Source organism: Schistocerca gregaria, chromosome 4 (genome assembly GCF_023897955.1).
Source record: "Schistocerca gregaria isolate iqSchGreg1 chromosome 4, iqSchGreg1.2, whole genome shotgun sequence".
Classification (NCBI taxonomy): domain Eukaryota; kingdom Metazoa; phylum Arthropoda; class Insecta; order Orthoptera; family Acrididae; genus Schistocerca; species Schistocerca gregaria.
The window spans coordinates 359,343,585-359,371,540 of NC_064923.1; the positions used below are offsets into that span (position 1 = coordinate 359,343,585).

General features: G+C 42.5%; 1 protein-coding gene across 5 annotated transcripts in view; it reads left to right on the forward strand.

The window, feature by feature from the left end:
- LOC126266875 (proton-coupled amino acid transporter-like protein CG1139) overlaps positions 1-27,956 on the forward strand; it is an 89,668-nt gene that overhangs the window by 20,177 nt on the left and 41,535 nt on the right. For 4 of the 5 annotated variants that reach the window (XM_049971523.1, XM_049971524.1, XM_049971527.1 and 1 more), the window contains exon 3: positions 18,803-19,075. The exons of the other annotated variant lie outside the window; for it this stretch is intronic. In XM_049971523.1, coding sequence (XP_049827480.1) covers positions 18,803-19,075 — 273 coding nt within the window. The remainder of the gene's footprint in view (positions 1-18,802; positions 19,076-27,956) is intronic. 5 annotated transcript variants of the gene reach the window in all.

The window sequence follows — 27,956 nt, forward strand, 5'->3', positions numbered from 1 at the left end:
TCTTGTCGACTCCTGTTCAGTAGTCTGGCAATTTTCACATACGACTCTCAACACATATTTTCGCATTAGCTGATTCACAAGAGTCATCAGCTTTTACATACTTAATATTGGTTAGAAATTCAGTTCGAATTTAGAACGTACCACATCGACTCTTGTGCAGAAAGAAGTGCGATATTCTGCTGCATCCTTCTTCAATAAATTGCCGCAAGAACTCAAAATCTTAGCAATAAGCCACACGCTTTCAAATCTAAACTGGGGAGTATCCTCATGGCTCACTCCTTAGGTTCTGTAGAGGAAGTCCCGGAAAAATTAATAAATGAAGTTAACTCCTGTGTTACGTTGTTGATTATGTTTATTTAAACTTATGGACGTGTCGTCCGCATAGGATTCATAAGCGTTTCAGTTTATCTATTACCACCCTAATGTTATACTTTCATGCACTAACTCGTTCCATGAGCATGGATACTTGCTCCTCGGTTTGGTCATACGAAACATGACATATAAATTAAAAAAATAAAACGAAGAAAGAACGATTCAAATCTTCGTCCATCGTTGTCCTAGGTCGAAGCACTGAATGTGCGTTTGCATCTATCCCTAATATGTGATATGCACTACAGCTTAAGTTGTTTTAGTCCTTAATTTGTCGAGGTATGGACGAATTACAAGATCGTATGCCAGTGATTTCTTTTGAACCCGGAATCTTGTATATTTTATGCTACACCGAAACGCAAGGGTCATCAATCTCGTGGAGTTTTTGCATGTTATCATCTTGTTAATGGAGAGATGACTTTCCTATTATTTGATAAACGTATCTCAGTAATTCTAGTGTACAGAAAACTGGAATAGAGATCAACATAAACATCATTTCCCACCTTTTTACTGCTCATGAAAACCACACGTTGCACGTTGTACCACCATACAGCGAGACCTTCAGAGGTGGTGGCCCAGATTGCTGTACACACCGATACCTCTAATACCCAGTAGCACGTCGTCTTGCATTGACGAATGCCTGTATTCTTGGTGGCATACTATCCACAAATTCATCAAGGCACTGTTGGTCCAGATTGTCCCATTCCTCAACGGCCATTCGGCGTAGATCCCTCAGAGTGGTTGGTGGGTCACGTCGTCCATAAACAGCCCTTTTCAATCCATCCCAGGCATGTTCAATAGGGTTCATGTCTAAAGAACATGCTGGCCACTCTAGTCGAGCGATGTCGTTATCCTGAAGGAAGTCATTCACAAGATGTGCACGATGGCGGCGCGAATTGTCGTCTATGAAGACGAATGCCTCGCCAATATGCTGCCCGTATGGTTGCCTATAGGTCGTAGGATGGCATTCAAGTATAGTACAGCCGTTACGGAGCCTTCCACGACCACCAGCGGCGTACGTCGCCCTAACCGCCGTCTGCTTCACGTCTGCTGTGCAGCGAGCTACCTTAATTTAAGTATTATCTGTATTTTTCTTACTTGTCACTTCTTCTTCTGCGTGTTTTTGCTTTTAGGAAGCTTTAATAGTCGAGTGCTATTAAGTGTTCCATAGATCTCGTGTTTGTTTTGAATACAGTCAGAGAGAGTCCCTTCAGTCAGCCATAGTGCCAGTAGTGTCAGTGTCGCCCTAACCGCCGTCTGCTTCACGTCTGCTGTGCAGCGAGCTACCTTAATTTAAGTATTATCTGTATTTTTCTTACTTGTCACTTCTTCTTCTGCGTGTTTTTGCTTTTAGGAAGCTTTAATAGTAGAGTGCTATTAAGTGTTCCATAGATCTCGTGTTTGTTTTGAATACAGTCAGAGAGTCCGTTTAGTCAGCCATAGTGCTAGTAGTGCTAGTGTTTGTTTTCAATACCGTCCAGAGACAGGTAGTGCTATTTTCCTTGTTTCTACAAGAAGTGGTTAGCAATCACAGTTTAGTCAATAATCAACCGCCTTTAGTGAATTAGCAGTCTAGTTAAAAGTTGATTAACACTCTATAGTAAATTGATTTCTTAGGATGGATAGGATGTGTGGCTGCTGTGTACGGACGCAGGAGGAGCTGGCCACTCTTCGCGAACAGCTGAGCGTGTTGATGGCCGCGGTCAGCCGTCTTCAGGCTGCTGCCTCGGAGTGTAGCGGCAGTGGGGAGTCTGGTGCGTCGCATGGTGCACCCCAGGTGTTAGATGCTTCACCCACTGTCCCTGCTGTCGAGACATCTTCGCGGGTACCGGGCGCGGTTGGGCCACCCTCTCTCCAAGGGGAGTGTCGGCTTCAGCGGCGTTCGCGGCGCACGAGGCGGAGGGTCAATGTGGAGGCTAGCCGTGTGGCATCGCCCGCTCTGCCTGTGAGTGGACATATGGCTGCTCCTTCAGCAAGGTCCGAGCAGGCACACGGGGGGAGGGGTTTATTAGTTATTGGGAGCTCCAACGTTAGGCGGGTGATGGAGCCCCTTAGGGAAATAGCGGAAAGGTCGGGGAAGAAGGCCAGTGTTCACTCTGTCTGCTTGCCGGGGGGTCTCATCCGAGATGTGGAGGAGGCCCTACCGGCGGCGATAGAGAGCACTGGGTGCACCCGACTGCAAATTGTTGCTCATGTCGGCACCAATGACTCTTGCCGTCTGGGTTCAGAGGTCATCCTCAGTTCGTACAGGCGGTTGGCGGAGTTGGTGAAGGTGGAAAGCCTCGCTCGCGGGGTGGAAACAGAGCTAACTATTTGTAGTATCGTTCCGAGAACCGATCGCGGTCCTCTGGTTTGGAGCCGAGTGGAAGGCTTAAACCAGAGGCTCAGACGATTCTGCGGAAAGCTGGGGTGCAAATTCCTCGACCTCCGCTATCGGGTGGAGAAATGTAGGGTCCCCCTGAATAGGTCAGGCGTGCACTACACGCCGGAAGCGGCTACGAGGGAAGCGGAGTACGTGTGGAGTGAACATGGGGTTTTTTTAGGTTAGAGAATTCCCTCCCTAGGCCCGACAAGACGCCTCCTGAGACGCGGCAAGGCAGGAGTAGGCAAAATGAAACAAGGAATAACAATATTAATGTGCTAATAGTAAACTGCAGGAGCGTCTATAGAAAGGTCCCAGAACTGCTCTCATTAATAAACGGTCACAACGCCCATATAGTACTAGGAACAGAAAGTTGGCTGAAACCAGACGTAAACAGTAATGAAATCCTAAACTCTGATTGGAATGTATACCGCAGAGATAGGCTGGACAGTGAAGGGGGAGGCGTGTTTATAGCGATAAGAAGTGCAATAGTATCGAAGGAAATTGACGGAGATTCGAATTGTGAAATGATTTGGGTGAAGGTCACGGTTAAAGCAGGCTCAGACATGGTAATTGGATGTCTCTATAGGCCCCCGGGCTCAGCAGCTGTTGTGGCTCAGCACCTGAAGAATAATTTGGAAAATATTTCGAGTAGATTTCCCCACCATGTTATAGTTCTGGGTGGAGATTTTAATTTGCCGGATATAGACTGAGAGACTCAAACGTTCATAACGGGTGGCAGGGACAAAGAATCCAGTGAAATATTTTTAAGTGCTTTATCTGAAAACTACCTTGAGCAGTTAAACAGAAAACCGACTCGTGGCGATAATATATTAGACCTTCTGGTGACAAACAGATCCGAACTATTTGAATCAGTTAATGCAGAACAGGGAATCAGCGATCATAAAGCGGTTACTGCATCGATGATTTCAGCCGTAAATAGAAATATTAAAAAAGGTAGGAATATTTTTCTGTTTAGCAAAAGTGACAAAAAGCAGATTACAGAGTACCTGACGGCTCAACACAAAAGTTTTGTCTCAAGTGCAGATAGTGTTGAGGATCAGTGGACAAAGTTCAAAACAATCGTACAATATGCGTTAGATGAGTATGTGCCAAGCAAGATCGTAAGAGATGGAAAAGAGCCACCGTGGTACAACAACCGAGTTAGAAAACTGCTGCGGAAGCAAAGGGAACTTCACAGCAAACATAAACATAGCCAAAGCCTTGCAGACAAGCAAAAATTACGCGAAGCGAAATGTAGTGTGAGGAGGGCTATGCGAGAGGCTTTCAATGAATTCGAAAGTAAAGTTCTATGTACTGACTTGGCAGAAAATCCTAAGAAATTTTGGTCCTATGTCAAAGCGGTAGGTGGATCAAAACAAAATGTCCAGACACTCTGTGACCAAAATGGTACTGAAACAGAGGATGACAGACTAAAGGCCGAAATACTAAATGTCTTCTTCCAAAGCTGTTTCACAGAGGAAGACTGCACTGTGCTTCCTTCTCTAGATAGTCGCACAGTTGACAAAATGGTAGATATCGAAGTAGACGACAGAGGGATAGAGAAACAATTAAAATCGCTCAAAAGAGGAAAGGCCGCTGGTCCTGATGGGATACCAGTTCGATTTTACACAGAGTACGCGAAGGAACTTGCCCCCCTTCTTGCAGCGGTGTACCGTAGGTCTCTAGAAGAGCGAAGCGTTCCAAAGGATTGGAAAAGGGCACAGGTCATCCCCGTTCTCAAGAAGGGACGTCGAACAGATGTGCAGAACTATAGACCTATATCTCTAACGTCGATCAGTTGTAGAATTTTGGAACACGTATTATGTTCGAGTATAATGTCTTTTCTGGAGACTAGAAATCTACTCTGTAGGAATCAGCATGGGTTTCGAAAAAGACGATCGTGTGAAACCCAGCTCGCGCTATTCGTCCACGAGACTCAGAGGGCCTTAGACACGGGTTCACAGGTAGATGCCGTGTTTCTTGACTTCCGCAAGGCGTTTGACACAGTTCCCCACAGTCGTTTAATGAACAAAGTAAGAGCATACGGACTATCAGATCAATTGTGTGATTGGATTGAGGAGTTCCTAGATAACAGAACGCAGCACGTCATTCTCAATGGAGAGAAGTCTTCCGAAGTAAGAGTGATTTCAGGTGTGCCGCAGGGGAGTGTCATAGGACCGTTGCTATTCACAATATACATAAATGACCTGGTGGATGACATCGGAAGTTCACTGAGGCTTTTTGCAGATGATGCTGTGGTGTATCGAGAGGTTGCAACAGTGGAAAATTGTACTGAAATGCAGGAGGATCTGCAGCGAATTGACGCATGGTGCAGGGAATGGCAATTGAATCTCAATGTAGCGAAGTGTAATGTGATGCGAATACATAGAAAGATAGGTCCCTTATCATTTAGCTACAAAATAGCAGGTCAGCAACTGGAAGCAGTTAATTCCATAAATTATCTGGGAGTACGCATTAGGAGTGATTTAAAATGGAATGATCATATAAAGTTGATCGTCGGTAAAGCAGATGCCAGACTGAGATTCATTGGAAGAATCCTAAGGAAATGCAATCCGACAACAAAGGAAGTAGGTTACAGTACGCTTGTTCGCCCAATGCTTGAATACTGCTCAGCAGTGTGGGATCCGCACCAGGCAGGGTTGATAGAAGAGATAGAGAAGATCCAACGGAGAGCAGCGCGCTTCGTTACAGGATCATTTAGTAATTGCGAAAGCGTTACGGAGATGATAGATAAACTCCAGTGGAAGACTCTGCAGGAGAGACGCTCAGTAGCTCGGTACGGGCTTTTGTTAAAGTTTCGAGAACATACCTTCACCGAAGAGTCAAGCAGTATATTGCTCCCTCCTACGTATATCTCGCGAAGAGACCATGAGGATAAAATCAGAGAGATTAGAGCCCACACAGAAGCATACCGACAATCCTTCTTTCCACGTACAATACGAGACTGGAATAGAAGGGAGAACCGATAGAGGTACTCAGGGTACCCTCCGCCACACACCGTCAGGTGGCTTGCGGAGTACGGATGTAGATGTAGATGTAGACATAATGCGACCCAAAACAGCGGGGAACCCCCACCTTGCTGCACTCACTGGACTGTGTGTCTAAGACGTTCAGCTTGACAGGGTTGTCTGCAAAAACGTCTCCGGCGATTGTCTGGTTGAAGGAATATGCGACACTCATTGGTGAAGAGAATTTGATGCCAATCCTGAGCGGTCCATTAGGCATGTTGATGGGCCCATCTGTTCCGCTCTACAGTGTCGTGGTTGTGAAGATGGACCTCGCCATGGGCGTCGGTAATGAAGTTGCGCAGCATGCAGCCTATTGCGCACAGTTTGAGTCGCAAGACGACGTCCTCTGGCTGCACGAAAAGCATTATTTAACATGGTGGCGTTGTTGTCAGGGTTTCTCCGAGCCATAATCCTTAGGTAGCGCTCAACTGCTGCAGTAATAGATCTTGGGCGGCCTGAGCGAGGCATGTCAACGACAATTCCTGTCTCTCTGTAGGTCCTCCATGTCCGAACAACATCGCTTTGGTTCGCTCCGAGACGCCTGGACACTTCCCTTGTTATGAGCCCTTCAAGGCACAAAGTAACAATGCGGACGCGATCGAACCGCGGTATTGACCGTTTAGGCATGGTTGAAATACAGACGACATTCCTGGTGGAATGACTGGAACTGATCGGCTGTCGGATGCCCTCCGTCTAGTAGGCGATGCTCATGCATTGTTGTTTACATCTTTAGGCGGGTTTAGTAACATTTCTGAACAGTCAAAGGGACTGTGTCTGTGATACAATATCCACAGTCAAAGCCTATCTTCAGGCGTTCTGGGAACCGGGATAACGCAAAAAAAAAAATTTGATGTATGTATAACGAGCCGCAACTCCAGCACAGTTCCCCACAGTTCAGTGTTCCAGCTCATCATACTAACTGTTGTCCAAAGCTGCTAGGAAACCCTTGCAACTCACATGGACGTTCGCACACTCCATCTCACCAAAACAAGGCGTCATCCCACGGAATTAACTGGCTGATGGTTTGGATAGAGGCAGATACCTCCATTTTCTTTTATAATTCCAGCTGCAGATACACATCAAATCTCTCTTTGTTCAAAAGTGGAATGACATCTACTGTCAGTAATAATCTTCGCACAATCAAGTAGACTTCTGCAGTTTGGCGCTCTTCCTTCCGCCCCTCTCGAAAGCAGTCTAATGTCTTATGCCGTCTTTGCATCGGTCATACTAGGCTCTCCCACTGTTTTCCCTCGCGTAACGAGCCGCGTCCACAGTGTGGCTGTGGAGCTAGATTACCAGTATCCCACATATTTTACCTGATTCCTGGTCTTCGTATAAAAATTGTAATTCCTTAGAGTAAACTATTCCTTCTTAAAAGTGTGTGACACTGCAAGCCTCTGGATATTTGTTTTTTAGGTGCCCATAAAAAAATTATCGCACTTTCTGCAGCTACGCCTTAAAGGATAGCCAGTTTCACCATAAGCTCCCCGACCGATTGTTTGGCATTCGGCTGCGTGTCATCAGACCCATCAGTACTTATCACCCCATTACACCAATATGATTCTCTATACTTTCTCTAAGAGTGGGTACCAAGCTGAACGTCCTCCACGGTTTGTAACTCACAAGTACCTCTTAATGCTCCGAAACTTTGTAATCCCTCTAGCGCGCCATTTTTCATTCGGTGTTCATGGTACAAGTTTTTAGTTTTGATCATATCGTGAATGTCGACCATGTCCATTTTGTGATGTGTAACACACACATCCCATAGAAAGTTTATCTCTGCACCTCCCGACACTCATTTCTGTCGCCCTCCAGACGCACATGGTGAGTCATTAGCAGCTAATATTTTTCCTAGCATTGTTAACACAACACTTTCAGATGATCTTACTAAAGAGAGAACTTATTACCTCCCACTATGGGGTTCCTTGTTTCACATAATACGTGGTATTTTAGTGGCTTTTTGCTGCAGCATTTCACAGTCTTGCTGCGATTCAGCTTTTATTATGACAACTTGATTGATCTTAATTGAAAGTCGGTCTTTCATAGAGTTAATAACCATCGATTTAATGCTTTTTAATCATTTCAGTGTTTTGTTGATTTTTCAAATATAGTGGTTTTCTCCTAAGATATACTTTTGTAAATTTGAGACCATGCCCGATTTGTCCGTGACTGGCTGCGAGAATAGTCACAAAGGGACTTTATATTTTCGCTAAGGATGAGATGCACTCTTTTAAAGCTGGAGTACATCTTTCGATGCGCGTTATCCATTTGTAATTCTTTGATCTGTCCTGCCAATTTTGCTTGTAAAATTATTCACTAATCGGTTTTGGGAACTCGCCGTATCGAATTGTTTTTGGCCTTCTAAATGAAGGGTAAAGTGGCGTCGTCTTCTTGTGCTAGCCGATACCATTCAGTTAGCAATGGCATGTAAGACGTAGCTTGTTCTCGGGTGACCACAATCCCAGCTGGATGCGTCACTGAGGTAGCGCAATGTAAGGAAATAAGTCACCATTATGGATGTTTTTGCAGGCACTTGACCTAATGAAGGAGAAATTGTGGCCTCGCCGCTATCAGGACTAGCGACATCACATTGTGGAAGTAGGAAGTAATCCATCTGCTTAGACCCTACAACTTTTCAGAAAAATTTAAGTGTCACAAACATTGTACAAACTTGAAAGTACACAACTACGATAACAGCTGCAGTAGCGATCTTATAGTTGCAGCCTTGCCTTTCCACACTCCACTTTTCACTCTGCTTCGACACATACACGTAACGGGTTATCAGTGTTGCATGTTCACGTAAAGTTGATTAGACACGTAGTTAAGTGTTGGAAAGCTCTAAGTTTCATGTACACTCAGTGTGTAAACGACAATCAGGAACTCAGTTTCCAAAGAAGTCTTAACAAGGAGACAAAACTTACAACAGCTCATAAATGTCTGAGACATAAATGGAGATATTCACGGAAAACTCTAAAACTGTAAAGTGAACCGGAAATCTTTCACACTAAACAATGCCTTACAATTCTCTTGTAGCCTGTTTGAGATGACGCACGATTAATTTACAACTAACAGCTCGATAATATATGCGTTTGGAGAACTGCTAGAGCAATATTTCAGATATTTTTCAAATCTTTGACCATGATTATATATTCAGTAAGAAGTAAGAAGACGACTGGGTCTCTTGCTTTTAAAAAGTTGGGCCAAATAATTTTTTTTACATTACTGTACAGAAATTAATTATTTTTTATTGTAAGCAGTTTCTAGTCCCCATCCATTCTTATTTAGGTTTTTTCGTGAGTTCCCTAAATCATTTAAGACTGGTTTCTTTAATAAAGAATATGGGTGATTTTCTTCCACGGTCCGAGCTTGAGCTCCTGTTATTGATAGTCTATTCGTTTTTTATGCCCTTCTTGGTATGATCTTTCCACGTCATTTTGTTTTCTAGCGAGGAATACTGTTTTACAGCATAATGTATCTTAAACGGCTTAAACTAGTAAATTTTTATACTCGTTTCCGGTGGTTTGCTTTCCGTGCCACTATTTTTATACTATGTCTGTGACAAGACGCACATAATGTCTTCCTCACTACCAGCTAGAGGTGCACTATCTCCAGCATTCTTAACGTATTAACTTATATCTAGACTCAAAAAAGTTACTAAGATATTGCGGTTCTTATACTGTGTCTCGCCATTACGAAGCATAAGACGGAACGTGTCTCGAATGCATATATTGTCTTCTCATACTGAGATATGAAATGACTGTGCCTTAGTCTTCAAATTTAGCAGCTCTTGTCTGGCAGTCTTAAGCTGTTGTTTTTTGGAGATCCGATTCTTCTTCTCTTGATCGGTAGAATTCTTATTCTTGCGGGAAAAATATTAATTTTCCAGTGACACTAGGACCCATATGTTGGCGAAAACCCTTTTTTCTAGCAAAACGCTATACAAAACGGCGTCGACGCGTCTGATGATCGTTTAACGCAGGTCTAAGACGTCATTTCTTCAGTACTTCCTACCACCAATCTGCTTAAACGTGTAATTCGGCTTGGCTACAAATCCTTCCTTCTGAAAGGTACAGAATGGCTGCATAGTTTGTCTCGAATCCTATAACTGAGAAGTAATACCAAGTACATTATTTACAGGGTGATCCAGTTGCGCCTACCGATAGCTTTTATGCAATCCGCAGCACCTTCAAAAACTACGAGAGACGTTTTCATATTCTTTTTTTCGCTACATGAAAACTATTACTCCTACAGAAAAAGGAATAGGACGTTATTGTAGAAAATTTAATGTAGTTAAATTTTGCAACAGGATACGTTTTCTCTGGAGGCCACAGTTTTAGAGTTATTCAACAAACACATCCGATGGTTTGCACTTGGCAATCAAAAGGTTATGAAAATCTTGCACATGGTATGTGAAACTGATGGCAGCTGAATCACCCTGTATAATTGCCCTGGTCAGGTGCTTTGTAACAGTTGCTCGGTTCTCATCGTGTAGCTGGTTGTGAAACGTTGCTTTAGCTACAACTTGTTGCTGTCTAGCGCGCCACTACAGTACTCCTTTACGTCACTGGTTCACCAACTATACTGAAAACTTCAAGTAAACAGCTATATGGACAGCGTTGTCATTTGCTGTTCACTACTGGTCATTAAAATTGCTACACCAAGAAGAAATGCAGATGATAAACGGGTATTCATTCGACAAATATATTATACTAGAACTGACATACGAGGCCGTCAGGATCCAGCACGGCGTTCCGTATCACCCTCCTGATCCCCCCTATTCCACATTCTGCTAACAGTCATTGGATCTCGACCAACGTGAGCAGCAATGTCGCGATAGGCTACAACCCGACCTTTATCGATGTCGGAAACGCGATGGTACGCATTTCTCCTCCTTACACGAGGCATCACAACAACGTTTCACCAGGCAACGCCGGTCAACTGCTGTTTGTGTATGATAAATCGGTTGGAAACTTTCTTCATGCCAGCACGTTGTAGGTGTCGCCACTTGCGCCAACCTTGTGTGAAACCTCTGAAAAGCTAATCATTTGCATATCACAGCATCTTCTTCCTGTTGGTTAAATCCGTAGTGTAGCAATTTTAATGGCCAGTAGTGCATAAAGTCTGTCAGTGCAAGTTATGCCTACTTTAGGGCGTGTCACTTGATGTTGGACCGCAGTCAGAGGGGTTCTTTACATCCTCATTCTCTGAGGTCGGCACCGTGTGACGCCATTTGCTAACCAGGTTAAGCGCCGAGGGGGGAGGGGGAAGGGGACTGGAAACTGGCGGGGAGAATTTCTTTTGCCAGGAATACCATACAAGATTTTATTCATAATAGTTTAACACACAGTTTAGAAAAAATTTTAGTCAGATGATCAACAGAGAACCCACAGTTTAGAAAGAATTTTAGTCAGATGATCAACAGAGAACCTTTTTTAAAATTACTGAAGAAAATTCAGAAACAGGAAAACAGAGTTCGAAGAAAGAATTGCAGTTTATATAGAATCACTATTTGGCAAGATAGCGCAGAAGGTGACATTCTGTTTAGAGAATAATACACTTACAGTTTTTTTGGTTAAAGTGCATCCCTAATAACAATAACAACAATGGAAGCAGAAAACAAAACACAAAGGCCGTTCAGCTGAGGGCTCCTAATTAAATGGGAGGCACGGTTATTCAATTACAACGGCGCAAGGAATGCTTAGAAGTATGCGAGGTAATTTCTCTGAAATGCGAGATTACTCAAACTGTGCAGAAGCCAACTTACAGCGTTGAAATGAAAGTGTGGCATTGTTGGCCGGGAGGCCCCATCCGGGGAAGTTCGGCCGCCGAGTGCGAGTCTAATTTCAGTCGAGGCCACATTGGGCGACTTGCGCGCCGGTGATGAGGATGAAATGATGATGAGGGCAACACAACACGCAGTCCACGAGCGGAGAAAATCTCCAACCTGGGCGGGAATCGAACCCGGGCCCGCCGCATACGAGGCAAGCACGTTAGCACTCAGCTAAGTAACGTTAAAAAAGTACGTTATAAACGAAACAGAAATGCCTAAGCTGGCGAAATGCATAGTTCCAGAGAACTGAATGAGATATGTCTTACATAAACAAGGTCAAATACTAAAATTAATTTTATTCAATTGCAAGGACGTTCAAAATCCAATGGCCACAGATTGCTACCGTTTATTGGCAACAATTCAAAATTTACACTGAAGTACCTGACTCCTAGCCAAGACCTTTCACATGCTTATCCGCTCTAGTAACAACAGATAAACTGCCATTGAATCACTGAGCAGCAAAACTCCCAAAACAATAGTACTTGCAGGCCAGACAACAGAGGCCAGTACTACAACAGATGAAACACATTGTTAAATACAGGCTTAAAGTATACACTCAAACTCTCTAGAATTCAGGTGGCAAACCCATGTACGCAAATACATCCAGTTAGTACACGGAAAATGTACTACCCCACTGCTTACACCTGTAGGTAATTAATCAGTATCGGTATGTAGGTGCCCAATAAAGACTAACCTCTCATTTGTTACGCAATAATTTTTATTAACACTAAATTATGGCCCTACAGACTTCAAAAGAGTGGTGGAATACTGAAACTGTAATTTAATTAGATGTCCAGATGAGGTGCACGTGTAATGAAAAGAAAAGTTACCGTAAGTCCTATTGTTTATTATAACTTCTCACACAATACAAGTGCAGTAGTTGCACTGAAGTACGAGGTGTATTCAAGTTCTAAGGCCTCCGATTTTTTTTCTAATTAACTACTCACCCGAAATCGATGAAACTGGCGTTACTTCTCGACGTAATCGTCCTGCAGACGTACACATTTTTCACAACGCTGACGCCATGATTCCTTGGCAGCGGTGAAGGCTTCTTTAGGAGTCTGTTTTGACCACTGGAAAATCGCTGAGGCAATAGCCGCACGGCTGGTGAATGTGCGGCCACGGAGAGTGTCTTTCATTGTTGGAAAAAGGGAAAAGTCACTAGGAGCCAGGTCAGGTGAGTAGGGAGCATGAGGAATCACTTCAAAGTTGTTATCACGAAGAAACTGTTGCGTAACGTTAGCTCGATGTGCTGGTGTGTTGTCTTGGTGAAACAGCACACGCGCAGCCCTTCCCGGACGTTTTTGTTGCAGTGCAGGAAGGAATTTGTTCTTCAAAACATTTTAGTAGGATGCACCTGTTACCGTAGTGCCCTTTGGAACGCAATGGATAAGAATTATGCCCTCGCTGTCTCAGAACATGGACATCATCATTTTTTCAGCACTGGCGGTTACCCGAAATTTTTTTGGTGGCGGTGGATCTGTGTGCTTCCATTGAGCTGACTGGCGCTTTGTTTCTGGATTGAAAAATGGCATCCACGTCTCATCCATTGTCACAATCGACGAAAAGAAAACCCCGTTCATGCTGTAGTTGCGCGTCAACATTGCTTGGCAACATGCCACACGGGCAGCCATGTGGTCGTCTGTCAGCATTCGTGGCACCCACCTGGATGACACTTTTCGCATTTTCAGGTCGTCATGCAGTATTGTGTGCACATAACCCACAGAAATGCCAACTCTGGAGGCGATCTGTTCAACAGTCATTCGGTGATCCCCCAAAACAATTCTCTCCACTTTCTCGATCATGTCGTCAGACCGGCTTGTGCGAGCCCGAGGTTGTTTCGGTTTGTTGTCACGCGATGTTCTGCCTTCATTAAACTGTCGCACCCACGAACGCACTTTCGACACATCCATAACTCCATCACCACATGTCTCCTTCAACTGTCGATGAATTTCAATTGGTTTCACACCACGCAAATTCAGAAAACGAATGATTGTACGCCGTTCAAGTAAGGCAAACGTCGCCATTTTAAGTATTTAAAACAGTTCTCATTCTCGCCGCTGGCGGTAAAATTCCATCTGCCGTACGGTGCTGTCATCTCTGGAACGTATTGACAATGAACGCGGCCTCATTTTAAAACAATGCGCATGTTTCTCTCTCTTTCCAGTCCGGAGAAAAAAAATCGGAGGCCTTAGAACTTGAATGCACCTCATAAAACACAAACATGTTTTGGAAGGAGAGACAGCGTTGGTCGTATTTTGTTGTTTTATTACCCACAAAATCAATTTTCTGTCACTTAGTGACAGGCACTGCTGTCAACAAGCTTAGAGCGATCACATGTGATCACCAATGTAAATTGTATATTACAGCACTGAGGATAGTCACTAAGTGACAGAAAATCGATTTTGCAGCTAATAAAACAACAAAATACGACCAAAGCTGTCTCTCCTTCCAAGTATTTCCATTATCTGGTCGTGGTGCACAGGACACTCCATTGAGTCGCCAATCAACAAACATGTTTAATAATATCATATTCACAGACAAATTGTCACAAGAATATCAAACAGTTACGGGTCTTAGTAGCTGAGGTCATCAGTCCCCTAGATTTAGAACTACTTAAACCTAACTAACCTAAGGATATCACACACATCCATGCCCGAGGCAGGATTCGAACCTGCGACCGTAGCAGCAGCGCGGTTCCGGACTCTTTATCCACCCCCACACATACAGCGGGCAAGCCCTTAGAAGAATCTTGATCACCAAACGTTACGCACCACCCCCCTGTGGGGAAGTAACACTTCGTTTGGTAGGGACTTTCTGATGGACTAGCTTCTTTCTGGTCTCAGTATGTGCTTCGTCAATAACGATAATCGCACCCACTTCAGAGTCGTTCCTGGCACCTTTCCAGCTATCGATCTTCTGATCCCTCAATCTGCTGACTTCGCTACATTATGTGCTCTACGACGATCTTTGCGACAGTTACCTCTTGCTAGTAATCGTCCTTGTCATAGCTTTATGGAAATACCAGTGCTAAAATGGTTATAGTTCTGTCAGCAACTCAACACCTGTGTGTTGACAAGCATATCAGAAAATTGATTCCAGTTTATTCCACTTATGCTCTACCCGTACGTTTTTATCGCCGAGAAAAACACTTCAATGAAATGCAGTGGAAATCGATGGATTCAATCCGGTAACATCCGAACACATTAATTCGTAAAACCAAATATCGTGGAGAGTCTAGGCGCCTCTTCAACAAAGTTGATATTCGCGAACTTCCAGCATGCTGGAATAGCTGTGGGTCAGCAACTTACGTTAATCAGTAGAACGAAAAACCAGTCCGAAGTTTCCAATTTTACCTTTCTTATTCACTCGATGACTAGTTTCGGGCCGAGAACATTTTTGTATCATGGCAATATAGCCAGAAATGGTATTTCCGAAAATGTCAAAACTATGTTAAAAATATAGCTGTTCATTGCATATTTTTCACATGGTTTTCACATCTTCGGAAATACCATCTTCGACTGTTACGATGATTTTAAAATGGGTCTCGGCCCAAAATTAGTCAATGAGTAAATAAGAAAAATTTGCAACTTTGGACTGGTTTTTCGTTGTACTAAAGCTGATCTTCTTTGTTAAGAGATTCCACAACTGGCGATAATAAATGAGCTCTCAAGTATAACTTGATATTAAAATCTGCGAATTCACCTGCTTCTCAACCAAAGCAGAATACATTTTTTACATGTTTGGTTTGGTTTGGTTTGGTTGTTTGGGGAAGGAGACCAGACAGAGAGGTCATCAGTCTCTTCGGATTAGAGAAGGACGGGGAAGGAAATCGGCCGTGCCCTTTGAAAGGAACCATCCCGGAATTTGCCTGAAGCGATTTAGGGAAATCACGGAAAACCTAAATCACATGTTTGGTATCGTAAATAATGTATTGCCTACCACTGATTATGTTGCTGTTCAGTGTCATAGTGATACGTACTCCAAAAGAGAGAGTTTATTTCTTTCAACAATATATTAAATATAGGTTTCTCAGGGAGATTATCTGCCATTCTGGGCACTACTTGGGGTATATTTTTACAGTAAAGATACACGTACAAGGTGAGAGAAAACCGAATTTAGAAATAATGTTGCAGATGCTTGTCAGTTTCCTACATGATACACACAGTGTAGATTCAACTAACACAAAATATTTGTGCAGTACTAAATTTTCTGTTGTAAAATTTGTAGCTTAGGTGGAGTCATGAACCAGTGAAGTTAGTTCCCTGCTTCAGAAACCGCTACAGTAAATGATACAAGCTTCATAACCAGGAATAATTAAATAATCCATAATCACGTACAGACCAATGCGATCCTTTTGCCGGATTACAATATAAGATGGTGCACGGCGCAGACAGTATGACATTGCAGGCGTGCTGAAATTTTATGATCAGAGTTCTACATGCGATCACTGGATGATTACGTCGATGGTTATGCGCTACAAAAATGGTCCCTTTATGATAAAAGCGAGAGGTGTTTCCCATGAGACGTGCTGTGAACTGTGCTTACGACGGAAACTGCAGCTTCGCTCTCGGTGGTACGTGAATAGTAGCGAACTCCACGTCTGACGGAGATACCAAACTAAGGCGCAATCAAATCGAAACCACATAGATTGCAGTCTGCAGCTGTTGTGTTACGGTGAGGCACTTCACATTCCCATGCGGTTGGGACAACAACAGGCAGGAAGTTTGTCTTCCACATCCACGATACTCACCCGTGCTTGGACCACTCAGGGTAGCAATGGGTTACAGAAAGTTCTGCTCTGAAAGAAAAGGTAGGACATATGGTGCAAGAGTAGACTACCTAACAGATTATTTTCTTCGTGAATCCAGACTCTCTGTAAAGCATGGATAACTTGCATCGAGCGTGGGGATGATTGTTCGGATCACTGATTCAACTTCTTGGCACGTGTGTGCAATAATTGTTTTTTGGAATATTTACGGTTTTCATTTTACTGACTCATAAATTATATTGACAAGAAAGTGACTTATGTCTCCAAGAAACGCCAGCAAATGGAAGTATGCCGACATGACTAGTTTCAGTGATTGGAGGCATAAGACAAAAGTTGGAAAAACTGTTCTATTCCCAGAAAGGCGGTTATCACATCGCACAGACTGCGCTTTATTTGTAAGTGTACTAGATTAAATACGAGGGGCATTCAATAAATAATGCAACACTCTTTTTCCTCGGTCAGTTTCGGTTCAAAAGATGTGAAATTTGTTTGGAGACATTGTGGAATATTCCCGCTTCAGCCCTAATAGTTTCACCAAGTTCCTGCGTTCCAAGCAGGGAGCTGTCATTTCTTTTGACGGAAAACCAGACCATTGTAGAAATTCACAGGCGCTTGCAGAATGTCTACGGAGAACTGACAGTGAACAAAAGTACGATGAGTCGTTGGGCGAGGCGTCTGTCGGTATCGCAACAAGGTTGCTCAGATCTGTCCGATCTTCCGCGCGCCGGCCGGCCGCACACAGCTGTGACTCCCGCCATGTTGGAACGTGATGATGATGATGTTTGGTTTGTGGAACGCCCAAATGCGCGGTCGTCAGCGCCTGTACAAAATTCCAATTTTTACACAGTTCAATCTAGCAACTGTCACGGATGATGATGATGATGATGATGATGAAATGATAACACAGACACCCAGTCCCTGCGCAGAGAAAATACCCAACTTGGCCGGGAATCGAAGCCAGGACCCTGTGATCCAGAGGCAGCGATGCTAGCCACTAGACCACGAGCTAAGGACATGTTGGAACGTGTGGTTCAAATGGCTCTGAGCACTATGGGACTTAAAATCTGAGGTCATCAGTCCCCTAGAACTTAGAACTACTTAAACCTAACAAACCTAAGAACATCACACACATCCATGCTCGAGGCAGGATTCGAACAGCGACCGTAGCAACAGCGTGGTTCCGGACTGAAGCGCCTGGAACCGTTCGGCCACCGAGGCCGGCGGAACGTGTGGAAACGCTCATTCGAGGTGATCGACGAATCACAAACAAACACCTCGCTGCCAAACTGGTCGTATCTGTTGTTAGTGCTGACACGCTCATCCACCAGTTGGCGTCCTGAAATGTGTGTGCCTGCTAGATTCTTCGCCGCCTAACGGAAAACCATAAAGAGCAACGAAGGACCATATGCGCGGAAATGCTTGCGCTTTACGAGGCTGATCGTGACAATTTTTTGTCGAACTTCGTCAAAGTCCATTAAACATGGGTCACCACTTCGGATTGGAAACGTTCAAAGCCAAACCCTCACCGGTAATGTCATGGTGACGGCCTTCTGAGACCCTGAAGGGGTCATTCTGTTTTATGTTCTTCCTCAAGGTGCAAGGATCAACTCTGAAGTGCATTGTGCTACCCTCAATAAACTGAAGAAACGAGTTCAGCTTGTTCGTCGCCACAAAAAATGCAGATGAAGTTCTCCTCCATGACAACGCAAGGCCTCACACGAATCAGCATACCCGAGACAAGCTCAGAATACTTCGTTGAACTGTTTCCTCGCATCTACCGTACAGCCTGGATCACGTAACCTCCGACTTTCATCTGTTTGGTCCAATGAAGGATGCACTCCGCGGGAAGCAGCGAGTGAATGATGGGGAGGTTATTGTTGCAGCAAGACACTGGCTCCGATGTCGGTCAGTGGAGTGGCACCACGCAGGCATATTGGCCCTCCCAGTAAGGTGGCATAAGGCCGTCCCATTGAACAGAGATTATGCTGAAAAAAGTGATTTTGTAGCCAAAAGAGTGAGGAATAATATGATGTACTGGAATCCTTAATAAAACCAACTTACTTCAAAAATGGTTCAAATGGCTCTGAGTAGTATGGGACTTGACTTCTGAGGTCTTTAGTCCCCTAGAATTTAGAACTACTTAAACCTAACTAACCTAAGGAAGTCACACACATCCACGCCCGAGGCAGGATTCGAACCTGCGACGGTAGCGGTCAAGCGGTTCCAGACTGTAGCGCCTAGAACCGCTCGGTCACTCCTGCCGGCAAACCAACGTACTTTCAGAAAAAAAGTGTTGCATTCCTCATTGAACGCCCCCCTTATAACGAATGAAAAATCGCCACAGAAGGGTTTGAAATTGATCAGTCGCGTTATATGCCTCTGAACCTTTAGCAACATTGTAATTATCTGACCAAGAAAATATTTTGTTCTGTCGGCAGTAACGTGGAAGCGTTGGTCCATCTACTAAAAGGCAGTATAGGCACTGGCATCCTGGCTACGCCAAACGCCTTCATGCACGCAGGGTACGTTGTTGGCGTTGTGGGAACCCTTTTCATCGGCGCGGTGTGCTCCCACTCCATGCAGATGCTGGTGCGCGCACAGCATGAGCTCAGTCGGAGGCGTCGTGTACCCAGCCTCACCTACCAGCAAACGGCCATGGCTGCTTTGGAGGAAGGGCCAAGCTGCCTCCAGCCTCTAGCGCCGTATGCTGGGTAAGATATGAGCCCACTCCATGTGGAAGCAATAACTGTTTCTTTAGAATTTCAGAAGTAGAATTATAGAACATTACTGCTCTCTGTATCATAATTTGCAGCTGACATCCACGATTAGTGACGGTACAGTGGCACACAATATTCTGCTCCCAAAGTTGAAATACTTGGGAATACTTAGCACACCCTTTTCTTAGTTTTACCTATGTAACAGAAATTAACGTACATCAGGTCCATGGCCACTGAGCGTTATTCAGTCTGGTTTTGAATTAATGAGAGAGGATGTACCAACGATATCGGATCCTTTGTTACTCACAATATACATGTTGTTGTTGTTGTGGTCTTCAATCCTGAGACTGGTTTGATACAGCTCTCCATGCTAATCTATCCTGTGCAAGCTGTTTTATCTCTTAGTACCTACTGCAGCCCACATCCTGCTGAATCTGCTTAGTGTATTCATCTCTTGGTCTCCCTCTACGATTTTTACCCTCCACGCTGCCCTCCAATACTAAATTGGTGATCCCTCGATGTCTCAGAACATGTCTTACCAACCGATCCCTTCTTCTAGTCAAGTTGTGCCACAAGCTCCTCTTCTGCCCAATTCTATTCAATACCTCCACATTAGTTATGTGATCAAACCCATCTAATCTTCAGCGTTCTTCTGTAGCACCACATTTCGAAAGCTTCTATTCTCTTCTTGTCTAAACTATTTATCGTCCACGTTTCACTTCCATACATGGCTACACTCCATACAAATACTTTCAGAAACGACTTCCTGACATTTAAATCTATACTCGATGTTAACAAATTTATCTTCTTCAGAAACGCTTTCCTTGCTATTGCAGGTCTACATTTTATATCCTCTCTACTTCGACCATCATCAGTTATTTTGCTCCCCAAATAGCAAAACTCCTTTACCACTTTAAGTGTCTCATTTCCTAATCTAATTCCCTCAGCATCACCCGATTTAATTCGACTACATTCCATTATCCTCGTTTTGCTTTTGTTGATGTTCATCTTATACCCTCCTTTCAAGACACTGTCCATTCGTTTAACTTCTCTTCCAAGTCCTTTGCTGTCTCTGACAGAATTACAATGTCATTGGTGAACCTCAATGTTTTTATTTCTTCTCCATGGATTTTAATACCTACTCTGAATTTTTCTTTTGTTTCCTTTACTGATTGCTCAGTATGCAGATAGAATAACTTTGGGGACAGGCTACAACCACAGTCTAATATATACAGTCGCGACACTCTCGCTGATTTTTGTTATACACAGCGACAACAGCGCCCCAAGCGGTGGAGAAGCTACGCTGCTGAACACGGTATTCAGTAAATGTAAGCAGTATCGTTTATATTCATTTTTAACACGGCTTTTACAAAAGGCAGCGTATGTAGCACAGTCAGTTGCAGTAATAATAGGAATAAGACACCACATTTGTCATTCTTCTGATTTCCTAAGGACCCTGAAAGGTATGAAACATCACATTAGAGCGCTCTTTATTTACGATTTTTTTCTAAACTGTATTGAATTACTGAATTTGTTTTTCTTTTTTAGGTGCAAGAAATGGTTAATAAATAGTAGAAGACAGGACCTGCTGCAAAAGGATGTCCTTTATTTGCACAATAACGTGAAGTTTTGTGCGTTACATTTCGAGTCAAACCAGTTCATGAGCGCGGAAAAGAAGACATTGGTATGGAATGCAGTTCCTACGTTATTTGACATGTCGAATAAGCCACAACTAGTGACAATAGAGAGAAAATTGCCATACAGACGTGAAAGTGTTACTGCAAAAACAATAGAAGTCTCCTGACACAGAATAAACAGCTAGCACAAGTGTTCCTACACGAGAGACTTATACAAAATCACTAACAACGGAACCTCCAACACAGACATCTTTTGAAGATGAAATGCTTACCGTAGATTACGTGAAATTATTCACGTGTTGGAAAATCCTGTGAAATGTAAAAACATGCAAATCATTAGACTTCGTACAAAATTACTACGTGACAAAGAAGGCGCCCATCGTAAGAATAAACTGCAACTACAACGTCACAGGACACAAGTACAAAAGGACATGCTCATTTTAAAAATTATTGGTTCCAAGTACTTGAAAAAAGATGCTTTCGATTTATTGATAAGCCAAATCAGTATACCATTGAATGGAAAACGTGGTGCGAGATGGAAAGATGAAACTAAATTATTTGCACTTAATTTGTGGTATTATAGTACTCATGCATACAGAAGACGTCAAAGAATTTTTAACTCATTGTGAGACGAAGAGGAATTCCACTTTTGATGAATTTGCTCGAACATGTTGATGGAACTTCCTGGCAGATTAAAACTGTTGCCCGACGGAGATTCGAACTCGGGACCTTTGCCTTTTGCGGGCAAGTGCTCTACCATCTGAGCTACCGAAGTACGACTCACACCCGCTACTCACAGCTGTACTTCTGCCAGTATCTCGTCTCCTACCTTCCAAACTTTACAGAAGCTCTCCTGCGAACCTAGCAGAAATAGCAATGTTGATGGACATCCCCAATTTTCCACCTGGGTGCTGTGCTGAAACCAAGCTGCTGTTAATAAGGCTGTTTGTGAAAGTGAGGATCCTTTACATTATTAAATTCAGGAATCAAGACTTAGTATGTAGGAGCAAGAGAAGAAATAAAAAAGTGATTATGCTGGCTCATTTGGATTGCTAAAGTGTTAGCACTGTTCTTATTCGTTTAATTTTATTTTCGTTAAATGTATCAATGGGATAGAATAAAGTTTTAAAAACAGTCATGCTTTTTATTGAGATAACCTGATACTACAAAGAATAAGATGAAAATTGTATTTTTGGAAGCAGGCTTCCTGCAAAGCAGAACGTAATGAAATGTAATGTGTCGCTTCATTTTTACAGGCAAGGAAGAGCAACTACATACTTCCTATGTGGGATATACAGTGTGTATTCTCGTACTTCCAGTGGAATAAGTGTATGCTACTTCTTAATTATTTATTCACGAATATGTTGCAGCTTATGTCACTTCATTCAATAGTTCATACTCCGTTTACTTATATTTCACGACAATGTATGTCTCTCGCTGTTCTCCTAACGCTTGTGGCGCAAAAATATAATAACTATTTTGTAAATTACGTACAAAACGAATTAAAAACAAACATTATTTTTACGTCGCATCTGCCGTCAGAGGAAGGCGAGCTTTCTGGCCGCTAGGGGCGCTAGTGTCACTTGAACTGTCAAATGGTAACAACTTTCACAGCAGTGAGTGTCGCGACTGTATATATTAGACTGTGCTACAACCCTGTCTCACTCCCTTCCCACCCACTGCTTTCCTTTCATACCCCTCGACTCTTATAACTGCCATCTGCTTTCTGTACAAATTGTAAATAGCCTTTCGCTCCCTGTATTTTACCCCTGCCTCCTTCAGAATTTGACAAAGAGTATTCCAATCAACACAATATGCATGAATGACATAAAAGCTGCATATTCACAAAATCCAGATACAATGCTTTCCTCAGATGATATAAATAGGTACAGGTGTATTGTTTTCCTGGAAGAGCGACTAACGAAATATTTCTAAAGATCGACAAATTGTTCAAGGCGAAAGGACCATTGTTAAATTTTGATAAACCTGCGCATCGTTCTCAATTATCAGTACCTACGGTTATATTCTATTCAAACAAAGCACTCAAGAAATAAATGTTTAATTTTTTGGATTACAAATAATCAAAATCAGAGCAGGGAAATATTTGAGTTACATTTACATTAAAAGCGAATTAAATAGTTCATTTTATACATTTTCAGGAGCTAATGTTTTCTGGAACAATATTTCGGAGAAATTCCACATACAGGCAACATTGTTAAAATACCAAGCGTTTTGTACGAATTACATCTACTGTTAGTTCGAGAACGCGTTGTAGCGATGATTTAAAATAATAGTTAGGCAGGAATTTCTCAATAAATATCTACGCTACTATTTGAAGACAAGTCGTATTTTAACGTTCTTACCAAAAGTGTCGAAAAGTTCTTGGCGATTTACTTCAAATTTTAGACATGCTCCAAGAAATATGCGGACAGACATAAGGCTACACAGTTTTTAACATATTTGGTATATTGGCGTGCGTATGTTATATCAGCGGGGAAGGTCGTTAGAAAAAAATCCTGTAAAGTTATTTACCAGTTTACGTCAAATTTTTACACGATACTCTAATGAACAGTCGAACGGTGCAGACTACATAGTTTTAAGGTGTACGATATGACCTATGTAAAGTATAAAGTGGAACGTCGGAAAATTCTTCTCCGATTTACTTTAAATTTTTACACTGATACTCTCCCAGACATTCGGACGGACACTTGCTAGATATTTTTTAAAGAACTCATAGAAAGAAAATCCTGTGGTGTACTCAGCTATTGAAATGAGTGGTTTTCTTTTCTTTCTCACAGTCAGACAAATTGTTTCTCCCATATATATTCTTCCTCGAAGAGTACAGAAGGCGGAGAACAAGAGACGGCGGAAGTAGAGATGGACAGAAATGAGTGGAGGAGAAGTAAATTAGGTTGCGTATACCCATTGCTATTCAGCAACTGCAGCATTGCCGTATTAGCTAGTACACTTAAATGTCCTACATGGTTAGTAGTATTTCTCTCGGTAAAAACAAGATTCAGTTGTTAGAACAATCCCTCGAAGTAAAAAAAAAGCATTTAATATTAGTGTAGAATAATGTCATGTAAGACATGTAAGTGTAGAATACATGTACACCATAGGCAACAGTCTGTCAATAACACTGATGGTCTTGTGGATATTTCACAGTGAATCAAAGAACATTCTGATGACCAACTACGTATACTCCATTAAAAAGCCTCCTAAGAGGTTTTCTCGAAACTACTGTGTTTGGTTAATCTATGATAATTCACAGTAGCAGTACCATATAACAATTGTATTTGTCATTCTGCCGTATTGTACTTCAAAAGAAGTGTATCTCTGATTTATCTCATCCGAGAATCTAAATCGCGATTCACTTCTCCCAGAGCGGTTGGAATTACGAAAAACCTGCGTTAGCTCCTGCTGCTCGCAGCAGGCGTCTAAACTAAGTCGACAACAGATTCATCTCAGACTAGACGAGACCCTGTTAAGTCAACACAGTATCCGCAAGTACATCCCTCAGGATTTGATTTGCCTTAAGTACCACACCAATTGCTTAAGCGCGAAATATTTGTCGTCCCCTTCAAGGATTGGTGACCAATTGAATACAAATTATACTGAATAATGATCCATCTGGAAAGGATGCCTTATGTGGCCCAAGACCCCGAATATCAAACGACCATCGCCATATCCATGATATAATGGTATCCAGTCTGTTGTGATAGGAAGGCATTTCATATGTACCATTATGGCATTCCCTAACCCCCTCCCCCTCCACCCCCTCCCTCCTACTGCTGATGCTTGACTCATCAACTCCTCCAACAGGGGCGAGTTCCAACGTAACGGATCACACATTCACAAATCGACGGCCACAACGAAACGACCATCTCGATAAAAAGAAAATGTTCATTGAGCAACATTGAAGCTGTATGACATTTCCTAAGTAAGATGTCCAAACTAGAAGAAATCATGCAAAACAGTTTGGCCACTGTTTCGTGTGGTCTGTAAGAGGCTAAAAAACGAAAAGGAGACAGTTAGGAAAAAAATGAACTGTGTATTATTTCAAGAGTAACCGACATAACTGTTCATACAATTATGCCAGTGTGAGGCAAGTCTGTCAATGCCTTCATGGAAAAACGTTTGCCGCTGCCTACAGAACTATGACTGTACCCTGGCCTGCACTTATTCGTCCGAAGCAAATCGTTGGCATGGATATATTTCTTCAGGGTTTCAAAAATATGTAAATTACATGAGGAGAGATTGGGATTGTTTGGAGGTCGTGTAAAAGCTTCCTAGCGGACCTTCTGCAGCATAACGTTGGCAAGATGTGGGGGAGTATTATCCTGGAACAGATTAATGTCATTCGTCAATATTCCTGGGTATTTGGAATTGATGGTGAGCTTCAGTTTTTGCGAAGTGTCCATGTACCGCTGTACATTAATTGTGGAGCCGTGCTCGAGAAAGTCAATGAGAGGCGGGCCCTTGCAGTCAAAGATAAAGGTCGTCATGATTTTCCCGAAGCTGACCTGCACGGCTTTAGATTTTTTCGGTGGGGGTGAATGCATGTGCGCGTCAATACGGACGCGAAATCATATTTTTATCGTGATGTCGTTCCAGGTGCTGCAGTGGTGTTGACATTCGGCCCTTCGTCAGGCTGTGGGGAACCCTCCGTGCACAGATTTCTCGGAACTTCTGATGCTCTGTTATGATGACGTGAACAGTGCCGGAACTGATACAGACATGCAAGAGCACCCATATGATAGTTTGGGAAGTGGGGGTGGAGGGTGGGGATACCTGAGAACGTTCAGTATTTTTAATATTTTGGATGAAGAATGGCGGCTTGTAAGTAGCCATAAAAACTTTCTAGTTCGGATCCTGTTAAAAAGCTGTGTAACATCGACTTTGACCATTTTCTTGACAGAAAAACACCTGCTACGCTATGTTTTTTTCCTTTGCCTCAGAGTTAAAACCCTGCTACCCCCCCCCCCCCCCCCCAAATTGTCCAGAAGTATGGGTGCCCTTGTTAACATGAGCCTAATGTCTTCCACAATTCGCCATTGGCCATTTCTGACAGCATAATCCACCGCAGTAATAACAGAAGGAGTAGTGATTCAATGAGCCTGTCTTGGTCTACTCCTGTCTTTCGATGTCACCATCATTCTCTAATTAATTTATTCCACCCAAACATGTGATACACTGTGTTCACAATATAGACCAGACTTTCGGGCATGAATTTCACTTCCTGAAATTTCATCTGCAGTCAAAACCTGCACTACACCTTAATGTTCCTCTTCTGCGAGTTCCATAGTGGAGTTGAATGCACAGACGACTCGCTGACCTCTCGTCGAGCATGTCCAACAGGCAAATGGCGCAGAGGTGAATGTTCGCTCTGTTCCTGATTCTGAGTACAGAATATCTATGTACACACACCTGCCTGACCTATCAATTCCAGTGCCAAACTTGTTACTGTATACTGTATAGTCTGTTTCGTTTTCATCTGACTGTCTCTTACAGAACTGATGGAAAATCTAAAAGATGATTAAACTATTTCCTTATTTCATCACTCTGCAAACCAGTTTGATGCTATCCAGGGCCAGTTTATGGCCTAAACGCCACAAGCGGCCGCTTGGTATGCCTAGCTGCGAGGGGTGTCACAGGCATGTCTAGTGTTAAATTTGTGCACAGAGTGTACCATAGTTGGTAGTGAGAACAACATAGTTCCACATTTCCACCCACACAATATTCAGGCATTGCTCATGACCTAATAATATCTTATATGAGTAACCGAAAACAGCTTGTACTGCTTAAGACTGAAAGTGCTGTTCACAAATCCAAAATCCCTAATATAAAATATATAGTGGCCCCGAGCTCAGTACTGGGTCTTCTTCTGTTTTTGATTGATGTAAATGGCACAAGATATTGCCCTCAAAGTTCCAAAATAGTCCTGTACACAGATGATACATCCACTGCGTGTAACAAGGAATCATTTAAAGAACTTAAGACCTACTGTATAACGTTACAAATGAAATTGTTCAGCACTTCAGTGAAAGCCACTTAAATTTACACAGTAGTAAAACCTGTCACAGAGTTTAACAACAGTAGTTTTAATGATGAAATATAACTATAAATGGGGGGGGGGGAGTAGAGAGTAGAGCAGTGAAGGTAGGTCACATGTTGTAACTGGATACCTCCATTAATAGAAACACATACCTATGAAAGGCACAAGTCCAAGGTTCAAGTCCCAGTTGGGCACACATTTTTAATCTACTCAGCTCTACCAGGAAGTTTCAAATTGCCATGCATTCTGGTGCAAAATGAAAATTCTTTCTGAAAAAGGTTTAACTGCTTGAAAGTAACCAGGGTAATTAACAAAAATCCATCAGTCTAATATTCCCTAGTGCTCTTTAAAATACCAATTTCAGCCATGAACTTTAAATTTTTAACTAACACCTTCTTTGCTTTTTCTTGATTTATGCACTCTTATTAATAATTAAATACCAATCAATTTTAAATGCACTATATCTCATGCTTCCTAAACAAAACCAGAAAAGTAAAGAAAAAAAGCTATAAAATGTTTCGTGAATTGACTTGTCTAAATGTAAGAAATGAAACACATAAGAGAAACATTTGACACACTTTCAAATGATGTTCAGAATCATGTACAGTAAATAAGGTGCCAATTGACAAATTACTGTTCAGTGTTTAACTTAGAATCAAAGTGTCTATACATGTAGGATGGGATACCTGTCTGATGTATTATGTAAACTGTGCAACCTGCTGTTCTGTGACCTTTGCACATTTCTATTATTCATGTGTGATGGTGTAAAAAAAGTTCCAAAAATTGTTCATTCTAAAAAATTTTTCAATAGAGAATACTCCATATTTCGGGGAAGAGAAAGAGTGGGCACAAATAGTAAAGTTTCCCTTACGAGTGCTGTCAATAGAATTTTTCTTGCTTATTTACTTTTCCCAGTTAAAACAAGAAATACAAAAAACAATCAGACAGCAGTTCCAGTAGAGCTGCAAATTCTTCTTAACTAATGTGTGAGTATTCCAATTACTACTGTTATTTATTTATGATTATATACATTTAAATACTTGGTTTTGCAAAGCTATGTCAACCACATGTTTGTTTCAGCGCTCAAATTGCTGTACATGATTTTGAGCATCATTCAAAGATGAGCCAAATGTTTCTCTAATCTGTTTTATTTTTTACTTTTAGGCTAATCATGTCACAAAAA